Below are 26,796 nucleotides of genomic sequence, written 5' to 3'. Positions count from 1 at the left end.
CTGCTCATGTGTGTACAGGAATTGTTTGAAACCCCAGACTTCATTTTGAATAACCCTGTATTTCTCCATTTTTAATGCCCACTGGAGAATATAAACCCTTCCCTTTATCCATATTACTTTAAATATTTGCTGCTCGTGAAGGTCAGCTGACCTCTTAAACTTCATAATGTGATATTTTATATTTTAATACACACTAAATTCTTTGGTGCACATTAAAATACAAATATTCCGTTTTTGTAATAAATTTAACAAAATTATAACATAATAAATTTAACAAAATTTATTACAAAAACTGTATATTTGTTTTTTCAATAAATTTAATTGAATATCAATCTTTCTGAGATAATTATCAATTCTAAAAGCATATGACAGATTGTCTTAGATTGTGATTTTTCTTTCTCCCAGAAGAATGCAAATTTAAAGGCCATCTTATATTTCCAGTATATAATATGAGGCTAGTTAAACAATTTTATTCTCATATTTTATGCAGCACCACCTATAAAGTATTAATAATTTTCACTTTTATTAAGATGCATTAAGGGCTTATGCCTCAGGCTGCAAGAGAATTAGACTATATACAAGTTAGTGCAAATGCATCATATTAGTACAGCTAAACTCTGAATTAGTAAATTTTCGCAAAGGTGGCATCGTTTAAGTTATATTTCATATTGTGAATACCTTCACAATGAGTTGCCATGATATTGCACTACTTCGAATAAGTAACGCTTCACCAAAGGAGAAAACAGTTGTTACTTATTGTCAGCAGATACCTACATGCAAGTTAGCATACTAACTTGTCCGTAGTCTAATTCTCTTGCAGCCTGAGGCATAAGCCCTTAATGCATCTTAGTCTTAATTCATCTTATACACCATCAGGCATCTCTCATATTGCGGAGTTATACTTCATAACTGTTTTGCTATCATTACATCACTAGGGTACCAACCCACCCACCAAAGAAGAGCCAAATAGCCCTGAAACAATGCCATCTGGGTGGTGGTATCCACTGAGAATAAGTAACAACAGTCTTTTCCTTTGGTGAAGCGTTACTTATTTGAAGTAGTGCAATATCATGGAAAGTTATATCTCATTGATATGAGATATAACTTAAACGATGCCACCTTTGCAAAAATTTGCTAATTCAGAGTTTAGCTGTGTACTAATGTGATGCAGTTGCACTAACTTGTATGTAATTTCACTTTTATATTTATACCTAACAGAATGTATTTGTTAACTACGAAAACAAGAATTTATTCAATATTTAAGTTAAATTACCATTTTTATGTTATTGTTCCCTCTAAGACTAGATGCGCCATTAATTTAAGCTTTCAGTAAAAAATAAATAAATAAATAAATATTTTTAAATACACATCATATATGTCAATAAATAAAAGAATACATACCTTAAAGAATAAGTGAACAACATTAGGATCAACAAATACCTCCCTCCATTCTGAACTTGGTCTCAATGTTGGGCATTGTTGTGATTCAAAAAGTCCAATTAACTTCCGTGGCACTGGTCAATGTTAAGGATTATTAAACTTAGAATTATAAAATTTAATGGGCCATTGAATGTTCATTCTATATAAAATTTAACTACTAGGATTATAAATGTTAGTAATTAAATCTCTCTCTCTCTCTCTCTCTCTCTCTCTCTCAAAATCCAATCTCCCTGCCCACAACATGTATTTCAACAAGTAAAATAATTTTAAACAAATATCTCTATTAGCAGCTACTCCATAAGCTGCCGATTTAGGAATCTATTAAATTCTCATGCTAATAGCAACTTTGTGAAGCTTAAATTAACAACAAGCAACCTATTAAGCTAATGAGAAACCTCAGCTTAATGGGTTGCTTTTAAAAATACAATCATTAGAATGTATTTTTCCACGTGTATTTGACCTGATAAAAAAAATTCAAGCAGAAAGGTCTATTGGTTTTCCACTATAAGCAACTAGTATTTTGTCAATAAAAATAAAAAAAGCATTTAAATTATAACAATATGATATTTTCGCTTCACTATTCATATAATTAATAAACTGAGAGAAAATGCAAATGGCAAATATACTTAAATGTCAGCTCCTACAAGCTTCCACTTTTCTTTGGGATATTTGGTAAACCTCTATGCATTGTCTGATGTTATAAAATTTTATGTATTTGCCAATGGAATAAATTTTTAAATGTTTATTGAATTTGATATTATTATACAGGAAAACTGTCTCTCAAAATTAGCCAAAAGTGTTAGTCAGGGTAACCAGTTAGGTAGATTACATTGTACAGCAATATTTCAATTTAATTTACAATATTATAGCAATCCTAAGTGATATGCTAGCTGTGAGGCATACTTAATTGGTGCATACCAGCCAACTTATGGAAAATGAGAAATGAAATGAAAGACTTTTAAAAGAGATCCAGCCGTGGACTACAGTATTGGGTTCCAGCACTGTGTGAATAGCAGTCCAGACTTTTCTTCCAGATTAACAATAACAATGCTGCAGTGGGAAAATTGTGCATGTCGTCATGAAATGCAATAACCTTATTTAAAGGTTCTTTGTTTTCTTTATTATTATTTTTTTTTTTTAGTTCTATTCAATTTCATAGTATCTTCTAATGCAAAATCTTGTTAACTCAGAGCTAAAGTTGATCACAGTGCACCATGCCAATTTACACAAAATGACTAGCACATCACAGACTTTTCTTCCAGATTAACAATAACAATGCTGCAGTGGGAAAATTGTGCATGTCGTCATGAAATGCAATAACCATATTTAAAGGTTCTTTGTTTTCTTTATTATTATTTTTTTTTTTTAGTTCTATTCAATTTCATAGTATCTTCTAATGCAAAATCTTGTTAACTCAGAGCTAAAGTTGATCACAGTACGTATGAACAGATATACATACTTGCTCAACAAATTCCAAGTAACCTAATCTTTCACAAACAAATCACTGACATATTAAAAATGACATAACCTTCTTTTAACAAATATAACCAGCACACTACCTGTCATTAATGCTACTAAAAAAAACATTGATATTAAAATGCTAAGAGTTAAATTTTTACTATAAAAATCAAATATGTAAATGTATCTGTATCTTAAATGCTGGATAAATGACATACATAGTAGTTAATTGTAAATTAATGAAATGAAGCACACTTTTTTTTCACATGTAATTTTTTATAAATTTATTCAGTTTACACACAGGGTTTTTAAATTAAAAGGTACCAGGATCTATTTGCCTATTTTTAGGCTTAAGCTATTTGTCATCTGGACCTTTTTTGTCATACTTGGTCTGGAATTTTTGAATCTGATGTTAAAATCGGACTAAGTATTACCATTTAAATTTCATGACTTCTAAAAGGTTTGCTTAGACAACTGCTTTTTGATAAATGGGAAAGTAGTTCACCTACTTTGGCTTAGTCTAAAAACATCACAAGTGTTTTTTTCTTTTTTTCTTAGTTGTTGGCACATCTTTCACATCGACTTTGTGGCCATAATGCATCTCCCAAAGTTTCTGTGTTTTACTCTGATTCAAGCCAGAGGTGGGATTCAAACCCGCGACTTTGGGTTGCCAGGAAGGCACTTTACCCACCTGGCTAGCCTGGTCGGCCATCATGAGTGTACTTCTAACATAAACATAAGTTGATTTTATTTGGGGGATAGGGTGGGAACAATGATTGTATATTACATTCTCTATTCAGCAAATGTGTTTAGCTGTGTAGAGGAAGGGTAATTTGTTCAGTCTCCTCACACTATAATGGTTGTGTTATTATTAAAATTGGCTTACATTCATTGGCATTTTTAGACTAAGATGGGGAACAACTTTCCCACTGAGGAGGGAAAAAAAAAGAGTTGACTAGGCAAAATCTTAATTTACAAATTGTAAAATCTAATACTTAGTCCAACAGTAAATAAAAAAATTTAAAAAAATTCAAAGGACCTGTATATTATTCACATACCTTACCAAATATAAAATGAACAGATATACTTCAGTTAGCTGACGTTTCAAAATCCCTTTGTATTTCATTTTTAAGAATGTAAAGAAAAGAACAGAAATCGAGACAAATTAAATGAGATCGGGGATATAATTGTGCATAAATGTAGATTACAACTGTATTTGTTTTGTTACTTGGTAATTTTTAAACCAGAGAAATCCTACCTACAGTTAAAGTTATCATAAAATATCAAATTTTATTAATGTGGGATTCAGGTTCTGGAGAAATTTTATCTAATTATAATCGAAGCATAATTTTATTTTACACTATTTATAAAGTTTTAATATTAAAACTTTCATGAAATGCTTGAGCTAGAGCCCACATGTGGCCTCCATTTCCATTAGTTACAGAATGAGGTAAAATGGGAAGCTAACATAACTTGGGGTTCACAGCTGTAGATTACCAAAGCAGGATCAATGAGAAAAAAATTCAAGGACCATATGCAATGGAAGCTTAGTGCAGTGCATATGGTCATACTAGAAGCTACTGTAACTCACGGCTCTGAGGAATGAGATTACTGAAATCTGAACAATGGAAAAGAAATTCTAGAACTTAATGCAAGGCTGAATTATCCAACAGGTACATCAGGCATTATGCCTAGGACCATGAAAAAAAAATTTGACCTTTTTTTGTTTCTTTCAGTGATAAAAACAGTAATAAGGAATTCTTGAATTCTAGATGTTCTAATTTTAAAAAATGTATAAATTTATACAGGATATTCCATAACATATGGTTGTACTTTTCTGATTGATAAAGAACCTGAAAAAAATGAAAAAAGTTCTAATAAAAACATCTGACTTATGGAGTAACTGGATACCTCAATTCTAAAAAATGGCTAAAAAGTTTTCAATGTAAAAAATAAAAAAACAAGAATAAGCAACATACTTTGTGAAATGCTTATCATACTAGGTACATGTTTGCTTGTTCTTGTTTATTTTTTATTTTATTATTTTTTTTTTTCACCCTCAAAACTCTACTGCCATTTTTTATTATGATCTAATAGGCATCACTCCATTACTGTTCAGAATCAGATGCATATTTAAAAAGTTCATGCAACTTTTTTTCATTGTTTTCAAATCCTGAATTGATTCTGAAGTCAGTGCAACATCACTATCAACTTCTTTTTTTTCTCCATATAGTGAAAAATTTAAACGAGAGTAAACATTTTGAGATTTTTTCATTGCAAAATCAGAAAAAAACATCTTTAAATGATATTTTTCACATAATCTTCTTCTCAATTGTAAGTAGTGCAAGGGACAAGCACTATCGTCTCAGGATTAATCAGGGACAGTTTTTATCAGATTTAACTTGAAAAAAGAATATCCCTTTACAATTCATTCCTAGGATGGTAAGATACATCCTTAGAGCAAAGTAAATTATTAGTTTAAAAACGTACATAAACACACATAAGTATTAAAAATTGTTGAGATCATTTTAAACACTTTTAATTTGTAAAAACAAAACATAAGAACATTAAAATCAGCATAGTGATAAAATCATCCTAATTAAAAGACCTTACATATTGTTTGACTATGTAAAAAATAATAAATAATAATAATATAATATTCAAGATTACATTATTATATAATATTCAAGAAGATATGAATCACTTATAAGTTTATCAAGTAAAAATCTATCTGCTGTACACCAATGGAAACAGTGAAAGGAGTGAAGGTGGAGTTGGTTTTCTGGTCCATAAAGATATTGATTGATTTGATTGATTTGGTAGTTGTTGGAGCATCGGCTTCTGTGGCCATATTGCACCTCCCAAGATTTTTGCAATACTTTGATCCAAGCCCGAGGCGGGAATCGAACCCGCGACCTTTGGGTTGCCGGGCAGGTACTTTACCCACTCGGCTAGCCCGGTCGGCCCATAAAGATATAAAAAACAACATTTTGGAATTCAAAAGTACATCACCAAGGGTGTCAAGACTACTACTCAGGATTTCTAAGAAGTACGAGCTAAAGGTTATAATGATTTATGCACCAACATCGAGCCATGATGATAAAGAGGTTGAAGAAATGTACACCGAAATTGAGTCTTCTAGATGAGCAGAAAACCTACTACACTATTATTATGGGGGACTTCAATGCTAAGGTTGGAAAAAGACAAAACAGTGCAGAAAGGGGAACTATAGGAAATTTTGGAATTGGTGAAAGAAATGAAAGAGGCGAAAGACTTGTGGAATTTGCAGAATCTCAAAGATTGTCAGTAATGAACACTTTTTTCAAGAAAAGGGTGAACAGAAAGTGGACATGGAAGAGTCCAAAGGGATAAACAACTAATGAAATCGACTTCATCCTCACTAACAGAAGATATATTGTGAATACCGTTCTGAATAAGGTAAATGTTGGAAGTGATCACAGAATGGTAAGATGTACACTTGATATAGATGTAGGAAAGGAAAAAACTGACTCGACTAAATAATACAAAGGTCTGAGATAACAGAAGAGGAGAAAAAACAGTATGTACTGGAACTTAACAAGTTTGAGCTTCTGCAGACTGCTCAGGACCAAGATATCGACGAGGAATATTACAACTTTCTGAAAGTGATAAAGCCCAAGAAACCTATGGGGAAAAAGAAATCCAAAGAAGAAAAAATTAGTCAAGAAACACTTGTTATGATGAACCGAATGCGAAAAATGAAGAGCAAGATAAACACTGACAAGGAGAAAATTGAGTATACTGAGTTATGCAAAGCCATTAGAAAGAGGACTCAGAGAGGACATAAGAAGATTTAACACAAGAAAAGTAGAACAAGCATTAAGGGAAAACAAAAGACTTAAATCAGCAGCCATGAGCAGTAATACCGAAAGACAAATGATACTGAAACTGAAGAATAGCGATTGCGTACTTGTAAATAGCAGAGAAGACATAATTCAAATAGTAGAAGACTACTATTGAGAATTATACAAGGAGTGAAGGAATGATGCCAGCAGTTGGGAAGATGGACTGCAAGAGAATATGAAAGAAGATATTTGTTGACATTAGACTAACTTCTGTAGACTGTAATTTTCAGGAAATAAGTATGAAGGAAGGTTGTTCCAGAAAACGGCAGTTGAATGAATAAATGAGAAGATGTAAAGTTGCTTCTGCGAGTTTGAAGTTGGACAGTAAATTAATGTTGGCTGGTGGCGACACATATTCAGGCTGTTTGGAAAGAGAGAGCGGGAATTATACAAGCTAATTCAGAAGAACAGTGCCCTTGGAAGTATTTGTAGAAAAGGCATGCAGCAGAAACAGTATGTCTATGAGACAGCAAGTGGAGAGAGACTCTGTTAGAGAGGAGTCATTAATTAATCTAACTGCCCTCTTCTGAATGGAATCTAGAAGCCTGAGAGAGGTTTCTGGGCCACCGCCTCAGATGTGGGAACAATATTCCATGGTAGGTGGGATATGCGATTTGTACAGAGTGAACAGCTGTTTGGAAAAAAAGTAATGCTGAGAGCGAAAGAGAAAACCAAGTTTTTTAGATGCAGAGGAAGCAATATTTGTAATGTGATTGTGCCAAGAGAGATTAGAAGTCAGAGTAATCTCCAAAAGAGATATATCATTTTTAATATTTTTCAAAGTATTATTTTTCTATTTTAGACCGTTATCAGACAGTTTTTAAATTCTATACAGTGGGATCAACTGATGATGTTACCAACGGCAAATTCTAATTGGGAAGCCTTCAGGGACTTAATCTTGGAAGCTACTAAGTGGAAGGCTTTTCATACCAACTAAGAAATGCTATTCAAGGTTCAGGCATAAATGGATACCAGATGAATTAATGAGGCTCGCGACAGAAAAGAAAAATGCATGGGATGCATATAAATTATCAGGCGACACAGAAGTCTATGACAGATATAAGCTAGTCTGTAATCAAGTCACAAAGGAGATTAGGCAGGCAAAGGCAGAATATGAGAAATATTTGTCAAAGGATGCAAACAGTTATTTACTTATGTAAACTCTAGAAGGAAGGGGGTGATTCAGATTGGTCCACTTAACATAGATGGTTCGACTCTTGATGATCCTAAGTAGCTGATAAACTGAATGAGTATTTTACATCTAAATTCACACATGAGGAGTTATTCAAGGAAGGTAATGCCAGAAGTTTATTGAACAATAACAGAGAGCAAAGTGGAGGAGAAATTGTTGAAATTAAACATAAAAAAGACACCTGGAGCAGATGGAATCTATCCAGTTATATTGAAGGAGGCAGCAAGGGAAATTAGCAAACCCTTAAACATAATTATGGGAGCATCCTTAGAGTCAGGGAAGGTCTGCATGAACTGGAGATGTGCAAATGTATCCCCAATTCACAAAAGGGGTTCAAAGGGTGACACAAATAATTATAGGCCTATTAGTTTAACTTCTGTTCCAAGGAAAATAATGAGTCACTGGTTAAAGAGGTGATACAGATCACCTAGACAAGACTGCAGTAATAGTTCAGACAGAGCATGGGTTTGTTAATGGGAACTCTTGTCTGACCAATTTGATTGGATACTACAATGTGGTCACAAAGGAACTGGATGCAAAAAATAATTTTGTATCATATACTTGGATTTCAGAAAAGCTTTAGACACTGTTGCACATGGAAGACTGCTGTTCAAATCGGATTGGTATGGCATTAAGGGCAAATTGCTGCAATGGATAAAGGGATGGTTGAGTGGGAGACGACAGACAGTGGTAATAAATGGACACTGCTCTACATGGACTAATGTTATTCTTGGAGTTCCCCAGGGTTCAGTGCAGGGCCCGTTGTTGTTTTGTGTATTTATCAATGATATCGATGAAGGTATATCAGGCTTAATGTCCAAGTTTGCAGATGATACAAAGGTTGGCAGGATTGTTAATGACACTAGAGACAGTATGCTACTGCAACAGGATCTAGAAAAGTTAGGCAGATGGGCTGAGAAATGGCAACTGAAGTTTAACATTGGCAAATGTAAAGTACTGCATATGGGTAGCAATAACCCAAGAGAAATGTACCAACTGTACGGTACTACACTCAGGGAGGTGGAGAATGAAAAAGACCTGGGGATAATTGTGCAGGCAGATATGAAGTTCTTTGAGCAGTGCAGATGGGACTGCCACAGGTCATGGAGTTTTGTCAATGATATATAGGAATTTTTCTAGCAGAGACAAGGAAGTGATTATCCCTTTGCATATAAAACAATCATCAGGCTACACCTTTACACCTTGAGTACATTGTACAGGTCTGGAAGCCTCATTTTAAGAAGGATGTAGAGTACAGAGAAGGGCAACAAGATTGGTGAGAGAAACCAAGGGGTGAGCTTACGAAGAAAGGCTTAAATTCTGCAAGTTGCAACATCTGGAGACTAGGCACCTGAGAGATTATCTGATCGAGGTGTATAAGGCCTTGAATGGTTTGAGCAGGCTCAATACTGACAGGATACTTCCACTTGCTGAGATTAAGAACCTGAGGTGGCATAGATTCACAACCACCCATGCCTGCTGCACTGTAATTACGCATGCTCTCCATATCCTGGCGGTAGCCCTACCCCTCGACCTGCAGGTAACCCAAAGGGGACTACTGTACTATCTTTCCAAGGACACTTCTCAGACCATCCTGAACTTCACTACCAACCCTGGAAATAATCGAACCACAGAGAAGAAACAACATCACACAGATTCATGGCAGGCATAACAGGTGAAGTGGTCAGCTTCTAACAAAGGGGAAATAACTTGTAAATTCATTTATCCAAAACACTGACAGGCTCTACCACAAACCTCCCCCATGGTTCTCACCAGGTCTCCTCCCCACATACCTGTTAATGGGTCATGGATCGATTTAAAGGAAACTAACTGCACATGGTATCACTGATGACCCTGCTGTGCGTGCAGGGTGCTGGAGAGCTGGTCCCATCTCATGCATGACGACCTCTGCAGCGTCTTAATCACTTCGCTCACGTATCTTCTCAATGGACAAGAATCACATATGCTGGACACCATGGACAATTATAATATGCTGTCACAATTTGAACAGGATCTATTCACAAGGCAAAGAATGCTTCTGCACACTACCTGAATTTTCCAACCAATGTAGTGCTGCCACTGAGGGTGACAATCTTTCTAAACCCATACAACACTCGCCTTATGGAGTCCTCTCCATCCACCCTTGGGGATGCCTTCCCTCTACATCCCCAATACTTTTAACTTTACATTTCCCACTTGACTTCTATTTCCCCACCCTCTAAGTGAACTTTTTTTTAATTTATTTTTATTTATTTTATTTTATTTTATATATTTTATTTGTTTTTTTTATTATTTTTTTTTACTTGGTATCTGTCTAGGAAAGTCAGGCGATACTGGTGAAGACCAGCAAGAATTATGGGCAGCCCTGCTACCTCCTAACAGTGTGTGCGAGCAACATAGGGTCCCACCAAGGGCCCTACTGCTAAAAGCCTGAACACACAAACGAACCCAACACAATACTTCACAATGCAACACTTTTTCTGGCTTTCACAGTGATACTGTTTGTCTCCACATAGTTCACATGGTGTAGATGTGGGAAACCATTGGAGGCACCTTGCTCCTCACATTATGAACACTGTTCTAAACAATTCCAGAAGTAGGGGCCATAAATTAAAATTACAGGGGTTCAGGTTTAGATTAGATTGTACGAAGTTTTCTTTTAGCCAACAAGTAGTTGATAACTGGAACAAGTTGCCCTCACAGGTAGTTGAGGCTTACAGTTTGAATAAGTTAAAGGGTCTAATGGATACTTAACTGTGCGAGGTAGGAAGCATATAATTTGTTTTCTTATCTACTTGGGGTTGTTTTTTTTTTTTTGCCAGTGCAGCAAAAGACCATGGTTTCCTTGCACTATACAGTGAATACTGTTACTAAGTCATACTACACAAGGGCTTAATTACAGTAAACTATGATTAGTAAATTAATAAGAGGAGTTTACCTCAATATAGTACGTGGAACACTTCCGTATGATACCCTCCAGAAATTAAAACGGAAAAAACGAAAAAATCGACAACTTACCGGTACATTAAAGTAAAATATAAATAATTAAAGTAAAATATAAATAATTAAATAATCAATTTAACACAATTCAAAATCAATTCAAAACAATTAAAATTCAAATTAACGCAATTAAAAGAATCTAACGAAAATATTCAAAACGATTTTCCTTCCTGAAGCTGACAATGCTTTTCGACCGACTGTCGTGATCACAGGAATGAAAATTACCGAATCAGGTTAAACCTGCAACTTAAATAGTGATTGTGTCTTCGCGCATGCGCGTAAAGGTCCACGCATCGGAGATCAAATATGGCCGCCGAACATTAACAGAATTCTCGTGTAATTTAATTTCAACGGTTTCTGCAATTAATAGTCGTGTATAATTACGTTGAACGTTAAGTATTTTGGCCTCGTTCAATAAAAAAGTATGTTTTTCGTTAATGGCATGAAAGGCTAATTCTGACGCTGCTGAACGAGAAGCACGAACAGAGGCTTCGTGTTGATTTACACGGATATTAAGAGAAAACCGCGTGGAACCCTGATAAGACGAGTCGCAATCACCGCAAGAAATGTTGTATACTAGATCATTAATTTGTGTTGCGAACGCCGAAAGAACCGAGCGATTGTTCAGTATAGTGTGTAACTTCCGTATAGGCCTAGCTATAATTTTAAATTCGGTATCTTTAAAGAATCTGTTAAGCTGTTTGTGCCACTGTTCAACATATGGGACAGAAATAAAGTATTTTTTGATATTACTATTGTTGATTGGTGCAGTATTTTGTATCCTATCCTTAGCTTGTACCCTAATTCGATTTATTGTGTTAATGGGATAACCCCTGTTCAAGAATCTGCTAGTTAATATTTGTATTTCTGAGTCTAAAGCAGAATCCGTCGTTGAATATTTATAGGCATTTAGAAATTGATTAAAGATAATCGATCTTTTGTAGGTGAACGGGTGGTAGCTATTATAATGTAGAAGCATACCGGTGTTTGTGGGTTTTCGATAGATGCTAAATTGTATTTTGTTCGAGTCCCGGGTAAGCGTGAAATTTAGAAAGTTTAATGACTTAGTATCTGTATCTTCCCTTTCCAGTGTAAATTTGAGTCTAGAATGAATATTGTTAAACGAATGTAAAATATCTTGGATAGTACTACTATCGGTAATAACTAGAACATCGTCTAAATACCTCCCATAGTATGTGATACGGGGACGAAAAGGTGTCAAATGTATCTGCTCAATCGTTGAGAGATAGATCTCTGACATTAAGCCACTCAGGCTCAAACCCATTGGTAATCCAAAAATTTGTTTGTACACCTTGTCTCGAAAGGTGATGTAGTTAGCCTCAACTAATAGTTTAATTAAGTGAAAAATCTCCTTTATAGGCAGCTTCGTATAATTAATCGGTGTCGAGTTTTTATTTAACATATCCCAAATAATATCTAATGTGTATTCAACGTTTACATTCGTATATAATGATGTAACATCTAATGAGAATAAATTGTCATTGTCGCCGAGTCTACAGTCTTTAAGATTATTAAATAATGTATCGTAATTCTTAATCCCAAATTGTATAACCTGTCTAAAAGGTTTTATAATGTTATATACATGTGTGGCTAAGGCTGAAAATGCCGAGTTCCTGTAGGAAACAATAGGTCGAATCGGAAATCCAGGTTTGTGTAATTTTACCTGACCAAAAAGTGCAGGAATATTGTATGTTCTGGACTTCAATTCCTTCAACTGAACCATAGTAATGTAGTCGTTTTTACGATATGTGGTTAACGTTTTATTGTATTGATTTACCAAATTGGTAAACAGTGTCGGGTCCACTTCACAATAAGTGGAGCTATCAGATACAACTGAATCTAACTTATTAATATAATCATGTTTATCTAGTATTACCACTGTATCTCCTTTATCTGCCCTCTGTATAATAATGTCCTTATTTTCTCGAAGTTCTCGTAAAGCTGAACTGTCATGTGTATTCAATTTAGGAAGTCGTGTTTCTTTTATGTTATTCACTACTTGGTTAACTTGTTGAATAAATACATCTTTTTGTGGAACACTACGAAGTCCAAATTCAAAATCAATTACGCATTGTTTTTTTGGCAGCTTTCGAGGTGGTAAATTATAATTTAATCCTTTGGATAAAAGTGAAATCTGGTCCTGCGATAGTGTACACGAGGAAAGATTTGTAACCTGTTGATATGTCGGTTCGTTGGATACTGGGTGAGGGGGTGTTCGTGAACTAGCCGACATATTCTGTGGTAGTGCGTTATGTGTCTGTGGGGGGGATGTCACCCAACTCGTGTGAACTTGGTCGCAAGCTCGCGACAATGTGTTAGAATTCGCATGAACGTGTCTTGAACTATTCGATAATGTTTGCAACTTATTAACGTGTCTGTAAAACACCCCCTCACCCAGTATCCAACGAACCGACATATCAACAGGTTACAAATCTTTCCTCGTGTACACTATCGCAGGACCAGATTTCACTTTTATCCAAAGGATTAAATTATAATTTACCACCTCGAAAGCTGCCAAAAAAACAATGCGTAATTGATTTTGAATTTGGACTTCGTAGTGTTCCACAAAAAGATGTATTTATTCAACAAGTTAACCAAGTAGTGAATAACATAAAAGAAACACGACTTCCTAAATTGAATACACATGACAGTTCAGCTTTACGAGAACTTCGAGAAAATAAGGACATTATTATACAGAGGGCAGATAAAGGAGATACAGTGGTAATACTAGATAAACATGATTATATTAATAAGTTAGATTCAGTTGTATCTGATAGCTCCACTTATTGTGAAGTGGACCCGACACTGTTTACCAATTTGGTAAATCAATACAATAAAACGTTAACCACATATCGTAAAAACGACTACATTACTATGGTTCAGTTGAAGGAATTGAAGTCCAGAACATACAATATTCCTGCACTTTTTGGTCAGGTAAAATTACACAAACCTGGATTTCCGATTCGACCTATTGTTTCCTACAGGAACTCGGCATTTTCAGCCTTAGCCACACATGTATATAACATTATAAAACCTTTTAGACAGGTTATACAATTTGGGATTAAGAATTACGATACATTATTTAATAATCTTAAAGACTGTAGACTCGGCGACAATGACAATTTATTCTCATTAGATGTTACATCATTATATACGAATGTAAACGTTGAATACACATTAGATATTATTTGGGATATGTTAAATAAAAACTCGACACCGATTAATTATACGAAGCTGCCTATAAAGGAGATTTTTCACTTAATTAAACTATTAGTTGAGGCTAACTACATCACCTTTCGAGACAAGGTGTACAAACAAATTTTTGGATTACCAATGGGTTTGAGCCTGAGTGGCTTAATGTCAGAGATCTATCTCTCAACGATTGAGCAGATACATTTGACACCTTTTCGTCCCCGTATCACATACTATGGGAGGTATTTAGACGATGTTCTAGTTATTACCGATAGTAGTACTATCCAAGATATTTTACATTCGTTTAACAATATTCATTCTAGACTCAAATTTACACTGGAAAGGGAAGATACGGATACTAAGTCATTAAACTTTCTAAATTTCACGCTTACCCGGGACTCGAACAAAATACAATTTAGCATCTATCGAAAACCCACAAACACCGGTATGCTTCTACATTATAATAGCTACCACCCGTTCACCTACAAAAGATCGATTATCTTTAATCAATTTCTAAATGCCTATAAATATTCAACGACGGATTCTGCTTTAGACTCAGAAATACAAATATTAACTAGCAGATTCTTGAACAGGGGTTATCCCATTAACACAATAAATCGAATTAGGGTACAAGCTAAGGATAGGATACAAAATACTGCACCAATCAACAATAGTAATATCAAAAAATACTTTATTTCTGTCCCATATGTTGAACAGTGGCACAAACAGCTTAACAGATTCTTTAAAGATACCGAATTTAAAATTATAGCTAGGCCTATACGGAAGTTACACACTATACTGAACAATCGCTCGGTTCTTTCGGCGTTCGCAACACAAATTAATGATCTAGTATACAACATTTCTTGCGGTGATTGCGACTCGTCTTATCAGGGTTCCACGCGGTTTTCTCTTAATATCCGTGTAAATCAACACGAAGCCTCTGTTCGTGCTTCTCGTTCAGCAGCGTCAGAATTAGCCTTTCATGCCATTAACGAAAAACATACTTTTTTATTGAACGAGGCCAAAATACTTAACGTTCAACGTAATTATACACGACTATTAATTGCAGAAACCGTTGAAATTAAATTACACGAGAATTCTGTTAATGTTCGGCGGCCATATTTGATCTCCGATGCGTGGACCTTTACGCGCATGCGCGAAGACACAATCACTATTTAAGTTGCAGGTTTAACCTGATTCGGTAATTTTCATTCCTGTGATCACGACAGTCGGTCGAAAAGCATTGTCAGCTTCAGGAAGGAAAATCGTTTTGAATATTTTCGTTAGATTCTTTTAATTGCGTTAATTTGAATTTTAATTGTTTTGAATTGATTTTGAATTGTGTTAAATTGATTATTTAATTATTTATATTTTACTTTAATTATTTATATTTTACTTTAATGTACCGGTAAGTTGTCGATTTTTTCGTTTTTTCCGTTTTAATTTCTGGAGGGTATCATACGGAAGTGTTCCACGTACTATATTGAGGTAAACTCCTCTTATTAATTTACTAACATTATTATCAACGTAGAACATATTGAGTATTACAGCTCTGATTCATACTATCTAAGTAAACTATGATGAACAATCTACACTACTTTAACACAATAGTGATGACACAGATATGTACCAAAAATAGTGGTGGGTCATCTGACAGGTTATCAACATTTTTTTTTTTTTTTAATTTCTGGAAATCATTTTAGGGTTTTTTTTGCATTCTGCTTGGAGAATATCAGCATTTCATTCCTTTTTTTTTTTTTTTAATAAAGTTGCAGTAGTTATTTTATGCAATTTTTTTATTAAATTATAAAATTAATTTATTTAAAAACACTGCTTTTTACATCTTTTATTTTGAAAAAAATAAAATAAAATAAATAATTAGCATTAGTATCAGTAATGGCTATATGGGTGCCTCTGTAGCCAGGTGGGAAGGAGTAGCAGTGCGTAGCACACACTTCTTGATTAGACCGGGGTTCGAGCCCGTCACAACCAAATACGGAGGATCTGGAAAGGTCAGGGAATGACCACCGCATATTCCCGGAGCAATATGGCCTTAGTTGCTAATGCTCCTAAAAACCAAATAACAAACAAACAAACAAACAATGGCTATAAGATGCAAGGAAGTCTAAGGCATATGCTGCACCAGCCAAAAAAAAAAACAATAAAATAATCATAAAATGAAATAAAATGAATAATTAACAAATAATAAAAGGAAATAAACAACCTATGCATTTCCCTTCTCCTGTAGGTAACTATCCAGCTGACCTTTGAATTTCCAAAAACTGTCAGTCTCAACCACCCATGTAGGTAACTTATTTCAGTAATTTATAACTTGCCAGCTAAGATAAAACTTCCTGCAATCCAGTTTAAACTTCTTCCCCTGTAACCTGAATTTATGGCCAGAATCATTTAGAATCATTTATAACAGAAAATTTCGTCCTTATTCATTTGACTTTTGCCACTCAGAACCTTAAATACCTCAATCAAGTCTCCTCTAAGGTGCCTAGTTTTAAAGCTGTGCAATCCACATATTCAGTCTTTCCTCATGTGGGTACCCTTTTGCCAATCTCGCCTGGTTACCTGTCTTTGGACAGGTAACCAGGCGAGTTACCTGTCTTTGGACCCTTTCAAGAAGCTCGATTTCTTTTTTTTTAGGTGTGACCACCAAAGTATTCAAAACTTTGTGGTAAGTCACCCAACTCCAGAGGCTCACAAGTATGGGCTTGGGACACCCAGGTTCATGAGCTTGATATCATCATTCTTCTCTTTTCTTGGCGATTCCTTTCTACTTTCCTTTTCTTTCTTTTTCTCTCTCTCTCTCTCTCTCACTCTCTCTCCCCCCCCTCAGGGTAACTCGGAAATTTTTTTTGGTTGGTGCAGCATAAGCCTCAGGCTTCCTTGCACCATACAGCTAATAATAATAACAACAGATTCTCCTATTCTTTGAAAACTATAAAAAAATACTTCAGAGACAATTGCAATAAAAGTTTTTCTATACTTAGGAAGATAAAAAAAAAAATTTTCAGAATTTTAGTCATGAAAGTAATGGTTAAAGCAATATCATTATTTTCAAGGGTCACCTGTCAGGTGACCCATCACCACTACTACCAGGTATTATGAAATGACTATTTTAATAATAACTTTTTCAATACTCACCTAACTTTTTTTGAAACTAAAGAAAATGCACTCCAATTGTTCCTGGTATAAAGTCAAACATCCTAGGTCCTGATTACATTTCTCTTCAACCAAACTTTATTTGGAAAGATGCACTCTAGTAAGTAGCATATTTCTGGGCATTGTTGTTATTTGGAACATTAGCAACTAAGGCCATATTGCTCCGGGGATATGCGGTGGTCATTCCCTGACCTTTCCGCATCCTCCGTATTTGGTGATCACGGGCTCGAACCCCGGTCTAATCAAGAAGCATGTGCTACGCACTGCTGCTCCTGCCCACCTGGCTACGGAGGCGCCACATATTTCTGGGCATTAATCATTCATGTGTGTATGTGTGTGTACTACAGGTTTTCCGCAACTATTCTATAATTTCTGCTCAACAATTTCCAATCACTGGTAAATTTTGAAATAAGACCCATATATAATCTTATCATTATGTAGTCCAATCCAAACAAAGTATTCTCATGAGACAAATAGCTCTAATGTGTTCAAAAAATTAACTGGTGCAAAACTAACAGAAATCACCAGTTGAGTGATTTCTGCTGGTTTTGCACCAGACCATACCACAAGCATATAAAAGAAAACTAAAATTACAGGAAATTAATTGCTGAATTACTATTAATAAAAAAATGCTTGCATCATCATTCTATACATGCAATTAAAAATTATTAGAGGAAAAAATTCTGAAGGATACATAATAATGCAAACTGAAAGTTCCATGTTAAAACCTGTTCTGCAATAATTAAAAACTTTTTTAATAACCTAGCAGCCTCTGCTGGAATGGGAGTTCCAATCCGATTTAGTTCACCAAGTCCTTGCAAGCAATACTGGAATATCTTCTTCAGATCTGTTGTCTGATTAGAGGGAAAAAAAAAAACATATAAAATTATTATTGAATGCTAAATTATTAAAAAAGCTTTCACAACTGATGATGCTAAACAACACTAATTACTAAAATAATTTGCATTATTAGCTGTCAGTATTTGAAATGGTGCTTGGCAATCATAAGCCATACAGGAGTTACACTGTTACATACACTGTTAAATATTCAGATGGACTATTTAGAATATGCACCAAACCAACTAAGTGTCAAATATGTATATAATAATTAACCCCAGGAACTGACATCTGGTGAGTAATTCCCTTCTACTGACTTTTGTTTTCTCTCTCTCTTAGGGTAATTCAGATTTTTTTTTTTTTTTGACTGGTGTAGTATAAGCCTGAGGCTTTCTTGCACCATATGGCTAATAATAATAATATCTGAAATTCATAAATTGCAGATATTATATACATACTAATAGGTTTTTAGACAAAATTCTCAGATGATAAACAAGGGTGTCTGAGGAAGGGTGGAGGAACTACAAAACTCCAAGGAACTTGCCAAAGTATGAAGCACACTTTTGCACATAGTATAGAAGAGTAGCATCATAACCACTGCTAGCCACAAGGGTATCAGTGGTTATGACAACTGATGTGACTGTTAGTCACATCATCAATTGCATAATTAATATTATTAAAAAAATTTAGTATAAATTTTTATTAAAATTTATACTAAATTTTATTTAGTAAAAAATTCATACTAAATAAAATGCTATTATATATAAATTCACACAGAACACTGTTGTTGTATATAGTTAAAATTTATATTTAAAAAAAAGTACAATTGATGTACTGAATTTCAATTTTGTTCTTTTTTTGCTTTCTGCCTTTCTTCTTCTTTGGTATTTGGCTAATTAATAGAATTACGTTGTCATTCACATAAATAAGTTTTTTGTGAATGACAGTATAATTTTGTTACCTATCTAGATAAAAGTAAAATCTTAAAGATTTAAAACTGTTAAATCTTCTGCATTTATTCTTATCAATTGATTATAGTTAAAATGATGAAAATCCCCTGTAACTGGGCCAATATATCATGGGATAAAAAAATAAAGTAACAATACCAAATAACATTATAATACCAATACAATTTTATTATAATGTTATTGTAAATGGTGTATAGTGCAAGGATGCACTTACATTTGAAATTATAAGTTGGAATGCTTTAGCACAATCCAACATGCCATAATGGGCATGGTCCACATGGTTACACAAAATTTATACAGAATTTATTCCATTTGGCTTTATTTACCAAACAAGGGAGGATTTCGATTCTGATAGTGTAGAAATTTATAATTGACAATATTTGGAGTCAATCTGTTGTCTGTTGAAGCAAGTACAAATGAGCTTGCTTGTTGTACCTGCTTCAACTCAACTTCTATACTTAATGGTCAGATCATCTCTTTACTTTGTTCATCTTTTGCATATCTTTAAAGGTCATGACAAAGGTCAACTTCAGGAGCAATTTTGCAGTTTTAAGGTCTCTTTAACATTGGTCAACCTAGAGTGAAATCTGTTACTTTTACCATCTGCAAGATTTCATAAAAGGTTTGTTAGTGTAATAAAATTTGTTAGTGTGTAAAATTTTACTGACATAATTTGCAAAATTGATGTACTGGGATTTGATAGCTGAACAGTAAGGTATCAGTAATGTTTTCTGGTTTCAATGATTAGGTGTGATTAGGATTACTCCTTCCCAATCAACAAGAGAAAACTTACCAATCTAAAACTTATATTTACATATAGATTTAGCATGATAAATTTTGGCCATTTAATTTTAGCCAAATAATTCTGAAACAAATTATAATTATAAAAAGCTACGCTGTTAAAAATAAATTTAACAACTCATCCCTTCCTAGAGTTGTCCTACATTTGATGTGATGAGGCCTTCTTAAAAACCTGTTTAGCAGGCTTCTAGGCTGCAGATAAACACCATTAGTGCCTTGCATGGTCCATTTGCTGGTCCATGCAAGGCACTAATGTCCATTCAGCTCCAAAGAAGCACAGTAAGATTTCGTCACTGTTATCATATTTTTCTAAAAATTTATCTCAATTAACTTTGGGCATTAACACATGGAGAAAAATTATGCATGATAAAACTTTTCATGTTGTTTTCATTTGTTACTTGAAGGTGGTCCTTACCTAGAGTATTTTATTCATTTTTTTTTATTTTAGTTCATTTTATTTTCCTTCTACCAACTGTCACCTTGCACTGGCCTTCCAGAGGTCTAACTTTTAAAGAGTTCTCTGACATACTTATTTACCAAATAAGCTCAAAGTACATATTATTTTAAAATTATATTTAATATTTTTGATTATTATTATATGCACGGTGTTACAAAATTTAACTTACAAATTTTCCAGGTGAACAAAACAATAAAAAAAAGTCTTTATGAACTTTTGTCCTATCACTATAAGAAATATAAAGTAAGGAAGCAAGCCTGTTTTGCTTGATTTTTAATTTATTTTTTGGCACTACCCAAAAATATAAATAAAATAAAATAAACCAAATTTAAATTAAATTTAAAATTAAAATAAAGTAAGGTAAGCGATATAACTTCCTTGCAACATTTGCCTATTTTTTCAAGTATTAATCTAAATTTTTAGATGTTGAATCTACAATTATTTCCTCTAAATTTAAATGCAACCTTGTATATGCAAACATTAATAAGTGTAAAAATTCCCTTGGCATTTAGTTTATGCAAGCCTTTCAAAGGTCTTAAACACCTTGATCATGTCAATCCACAGATACCTGGATAACAAAATTCAAGTCTCTCTTGATAAGAATACTCTCTTTGTATCTTGCTTCTCTGTATCCTTGCCAACAAGTCCACATCTTTCCTAAAATGGTGTCTCCAAGCCAGGATGCAGCACACAATATTATAGCCTAACTAATGTTTTATATAACTGAATAATCACCTCTTCATCTGTGGCAAAATTCCTATACATAGGTAGTCCTCATTTTGTGCTGGTCTGATTTGTGCCGATTCGCAATAGCACCGATCACTAACCACACCATTTTTATTTTTATTTATTTATTATTTTTTTTTTTTGCAAATTTTTTTATAAATTGAAAGTTTAAAATCGTCAGACAAAATTTATCAGCATCATACTGTGCTATGTATCATACACTGTTCACGTGATTTAGGACAATCTGAGCCAATCAGCAATTAGCACATTCTTATCAGAGATGAGAAAGATTCCAGCCCTCAAAGTAGACACTCATGGATGTGGGCAGTGAAGCATTCAGTTGGTTGTTGTTTACGCTATTTACACATGTTGGAAATTTACTACAATAACATTTTTTATTAATTGTGCTATTAATAAATTAAATAATAATAATAGTGATATCCATATGCAGTTTTTGCCAATCACGTTATAAAGTTTTTAATTTAATAGAATAAAGAAATGCTATATCTGGTAAAAAAAGTTCATTGAATTCTAGTCCAACATTCGGAGGATGGAATCTGGTTAAAGCCGCCCTAATGTGTGTAGCTATGAATATGCCTCCATCGACTATTACTACAACTGTGAAGAATGGTAATAAAATAAAACAATCGATGCAAAGTGGTAGACAATATTTTTGGTGCCCGGAACATAACCCTGTGATTTCCGATCGACTCCATTATATAAAGGGTACCATTTGCACTGATTCCATTTGCGCCTATCTTCCAGACATAAATCGGGGGCTACCTCTATATCATTGACAAAACCCCATGAACTGTCTGAGAACTGACATGAAGAAGTTGTATTAGCCTGATTACGGATAGGTGATACACACCTGACACATCTTTATCTGTTATCGATTGTGGCCACTGATACACCACAGTGCACAAGCTGAAACACCCATCTTACTGTCCAGCATATACTCATTGATTGCCCCCATTTACAACAATGAGTGCCACACACTCTTTGCCTCATTTCCTCATTTTCAGCAATGAACACCGAGTATCATTCATATCCTAGCAGATGCAAATATGCCACTTGTGGACAAAATCTTCATTTTCCTCAAACTCATACAACTGTATAACACACTCTAAACTTCAACTGCAATTCATATTGATAAAAACAGTACACTGAACTTTACCACAGTTAACTGCATTATGGCCATGTTGCACTGCACCGTTTGTTGTTTGGTTTTTAGGAGTATTAGCAACTAAGGCCATATTGCTCCGGGGATATGCGGTAGTCATTCCCTGACCTTTCCGCATCCTCCATATTCGGTGGTGACGGGCTCGAACCACAATCTAATCAAGAAGCGTGTGCTATGCACTGCTGCTCCTGCCCACCTGGCTACGGAGGGCACTGCACTGTAAAGCACACAAACAGATAATAAGCGCAAGAGCTTGAAAGGGAGTGCTCTTCATTGTCCTTCAAAGAAATCTTTTTGAAAGTGTATACTAAAGCTGGCTAGTGAATGTGTGAGTGATTTCAGCAATCTAGCTGAATGACCTCAAGTTATCAGTAATCTAATAGCTCAATTCATACCAAGAGGGCAGCCCTAGACTAGCTGCCATCAACTGGCACCCTAGGCAAACCATTCAATCAGTATTATAGTTAAATACATTGATGACGTTGTAGAGCAGATATCATCTTTCAAGGGCACAAAAGGTGATATAGTTGTACACGTTGGCACTAATGATATTAAGAGTAGGAGACTGGCGGAATTACTCAACAAGTACAGGTCACTGTTGAAAAAAAGCCGTGAAATAGGGTTGAATTTGAAAGTGTCTGCAATTCTGCCCAGACACGATAGGAGGGAGTACATGATGAGAGCCTTGTCGATCAATTCGGCCCTGGAAAGATTGTGCAAGGCTCAAGGGGTAGAATTTTTTTCAGCCTGGACTGTACTTGTTAACAGGAGAGATTGCTTCTACAGGGATGGGATACACTTAAATAGAAAGGGTGCAAGAATATTTGCTGATGCTATCGAGGCAGTGTTAGGTGGGTTGGAAAACTGCTAGTTTGGGGGGATACAAAGACTAATAGTTTAACAGTAACCGCAGGCAGAGGTGAAGGTGATTCTTGCACAACTTCTATTAGAATAAGAAGCGACCTGGAGCGAGGGATGTTGGGGGTTTCAGGGACGGATGGCAGTCATCATGGAATAGTTGGGTATATGGGATGTGTTAGGGTAACAAGGAATAGGCATAGGAGCATGTATGCTTGCATGTATACCAATGCTAGAAGTATAGTAAATAAATTTGATGAATTTGAAGTGTTGGTCAAGACATCAAAGGCAGATATTGTTGGGATAGCAGAGACGTGGTGTCACAAAGATATAAGGAATGCAGAACTGGAATTTGGGGAGTACAGTGTGTACAGAAAGGATAGACAGGACAGAAAGGGAGAGGGTGTTATGCTGTTAATTAAGAAAAACATAAAATCAAAGGAAGTGCACCCAGTTAATATAGATGAACAGTGCTCTGTTGAGTCAGTTTGGTGTGAGATAAGCACTGCGAAAGGAAAAATAAGAGTAGGAGTGTATTATAGGCCTAATGACTTGAATGAGTACAATGAACAATTGTACAGAGAAATAGAGTGGGCCAGTAAATCAGAATGTCTTATAATGGGGGATTTTAACTTCCCAGATATTGACTGGAACTTGTGGGTTGGTCACTCACACACTGGTCAGACTTTTGTGGATTTATTGGATGATTGTTTTCTGCAGCAGCATGTTCGAGAGGCAACCAGAGAAAGTAACACTCTTGATCTGGTTATCAGCAGTGATCATTCGTGTATTAAGAATTTGCAGACAAAGGAACCACTAGGTAGCAGTGATCACAGTGTGCTGAAGTGGGATTTACTCAAAGAGGTAACTACCGTCAGGGGTAAAGGAAAGGGTTTTTGCTTCCGTAAAGGGGAGTACAGTGGTCTCAGACAGTTTTTAAATTCTGTACAGTGGGATCAACTGACGATGTTACAAACAGAAAATTCTAAGTGGGAAGCATTCAAAGAATTAATCGTGGAAGCTACTAGACTTTATATACCGATTAAGAAATATCGTTCAAGGTTTAGGCCTAAATGGTTATCAAATGAACTAATGAGACTCGTGACAGAGAAGAAAAATGCATGGGATGCATATAAATTATCAGGTGACGCAGAAGCCTGTGGCAGATATAAGCTAGTCTGTAATCAGGTCACAAAGGAGGTTCGGCAGGCAAAGGCGGATTATGAGAAATCTTTGGCAAAAGATGCTAAGAAAAACAGCAAGGATTTCTTTACTTATATAAACTCTAAAAGGAAGGGGATGAATATGATTGGTCCACTTGACATCGATGGTTCGACTGTTGATGATCCTGCTCAGATAGCAAACAAACTGAATGAGTATTTTGCATCTACATTCACACGTGAGGAATTATTACAATTTGAAAATGGAAGAAGGTTATCAAATTGTAGCAGTGTGCTTAATGATTTTGTAATAACTGAGAGCAAAGTGGAGGAGAAATTGTTGAAGTTAAACATAAGAAAGGCACCTGGGGTGGATGGGATCTATCCAGTTATTTTAAAGGAGGCGGCAAAGCAACTAAGCAAACCCTTAGCCATAATTATGAGAGCATCCTTGGACTCAGGGGAGGTTCCCACGGACTGGAGATGTGCAAATGTGTCCCCAATTCACAAAGGTGGATCGAAGGGTGACACGAGTAATTACAGACCAGTTAGTTTAACTTCTGTTCCGGGTAAAATAATGGAGTCGCTGGTTAAAGATGCATTGCAGGATCATCTAGACAAGACTGCAGCAATAATTCAAACACAGCATGGGTTTGTTAAGGGAAAGTCTTGTCTGACAAATTTGATTGGTTATTATGATGTGGTCACAAAGGAACTGGATGCAAAAAATAATTTTGATATCATATACTTGGATTTCAGGAAAGCTTTTGACACTGTTGCGCATGGAAGACTACTGTACAAATTGGAGCAGAATGGTATTAAGGGTAAGTTGCTACAATGGATAAAAGGATGGTTAAGTGGGAGAAGACAGAGGGTGGTAATCAATGGGTGCTGCTCTTCGTGGACTAATGTTATTAGTGGAGTCCCACAGGGTTCGGTGTTTGGTCCACTGTTGTTTTGTGTATTTATCAATGATATTGATGAAGGTATATCAGGCTTAATGTCGAAGTTTGCAGATGACACAAAGGTTGGCAGGGTTGTTAATGACAGTAATGGCAGTGTGCTACTGCAACAGGATCTAGATAATTTGGGCAGATGGGCTAAGAAGTGGCAACTGAAGTTCAACCTTGACAAATGCAAAGTACTGCATATGGGTAGAAGTAACCCCAGAGAAACGTACCAACTGTGTGGTAGTACACTTAAGGTGGTAGAAAATGAAAAAGACCTGGGAGTAATTGTGCAGTCAGATATGAAGTTTTCTGAGCAGTGCAGACAGGCTGCTAGGGCGGGTCATGGGGTTTTGTCAATGATATATAGGAATTTTGCTAGCAGGGAAAAGGAGGTGATTGTCCCTCTGTATAAGGCAATGGTCAGGCCACGCCTTGAGTACTGCGTACAGGTCTGGAGGCCTCATTTTAGGAAGGATGTAGATTTGCTTGAGCGTGTACAGAGAAGAGCAAAACGATTGGTGAGGGGAATGAAGGGATTCTCTTACCAAGAGAGGCTTAAGTTCTGCAAATTGCAGTGGCTGGAGACTAGGCACCTGCGCGGTGATCTGATTGAGGTGTATAAGGCCTTGAATGGGTTGAGCATGCTGAATTCTGATGGGATCCTTCCACTTGTTCAGATTACCAACCTACGGGGACATAAGTTCAAATTAAGAAAGGACAGATGTAGAACAGATGTGCGGAAATTTGCCTTTAGCCAGCGGGTGGTTAATTTGTGGAACAAACTTCCATCTGTTGTTGTGGAAGTTGATAGGTTAAATAAATTTAAGGAGGAACTGGACAGGCATTTGGAGGGAATGGTGTGATTTTTTTTTTTTTTTTTTTTTGGCTGATGCTGCATAAGCTCCTACACTTGCTTTCTTGCATCATGTGCCACTACTACTACTACTACTACTACATGTAGTCAGTATCCTCCCCTCCTCCAAACTCCAAGAGCAGAAGGATAAGATTTATGGAAAACTAGGAAATACCTTGCTGGTTGGTCATTGTAGCAGAGTAATTTAACAAAATTGTGCAGTAGGAGCATCCTAACCTGACATTGAAAATTAAAAAAGAATTTCACAAAAATGTTACTTTTGGCAGTAAATAAAATCTCAGAAATGTAGAGTAATGAATCATAATCCACAATTTAACCTAATCTAGTTTACTGCTGAGTAAACTATAAAGTACTGCCTTGGATATGGATTTAAAAAAAAAATACTAAACTTATAACTTTAGTATTAACTACTAACATTTATCTACTGCTCTCATACGATTTTGTGGTATAAAATTTCTACAGGTTTCACAAAAGTAATTTCGACTGTTTATGCAAATCTGTCACATTATCCAAAAAAAAACACACTACTATAATAAAAGAAAATTATTAATGATGAATTAATTAAAAGACCTACAACACTTCCTTCATTATCAAAAAATACGATTTGTGATATTCTGTATG

The 26,796-nt window shown here is 35.2% G+C and overlaps 1 protein-coding gene across 1 annotated transcript in view; it reads right to left on the bottom strand.

The window, feature by feature from the left end:
• LOC150091450 (exportin-4-like) overlaps positions 1 to 26,796 on the bottom strand; it is a 748,459-nt gene that overhangs the window by 520,086 nt on the left and 201,577 nt on the right. Inside the window, exons 6-7 of the mRNA XM_090383995.1 lie at positions 18,056 to 18,215; positions 1,402 to 1,514 (exon numbers count right to left, since the gene is read on the bottom strand). Of these exons, the coding sequence (XP_090240121.1) occupies positions 1,402 to 1,514; positions 18,056 to 18,215 (273 nt within the window). The remainder of the gene's footprint in view (positions 1 to 1,401; positions 1,515 to 18,055; positions 18,216 to 26,796) is intronic.

The sequence above is a fragment of the Mastigoproctus giganteus genome, chromosome 1 (genome assembly GCF_048544385.1).
Source record: "Mastigoproctus giganteus isolate SK-2022 chromosome 1, ASM4854438v1, whole genome shotgun sequence".
NCBI classification, from domain to species: Eukaryota; Metazoa; Arthropoda; class Arachnida; order Uropygi; family Thelyphonidae; genus Mastigoproctus; species Mastigoproctus giganteus.
Note: the sequence above shows the minus strand (reverse complement) of the source record. Positions and strands in the feature narration are given on the sequence as shown.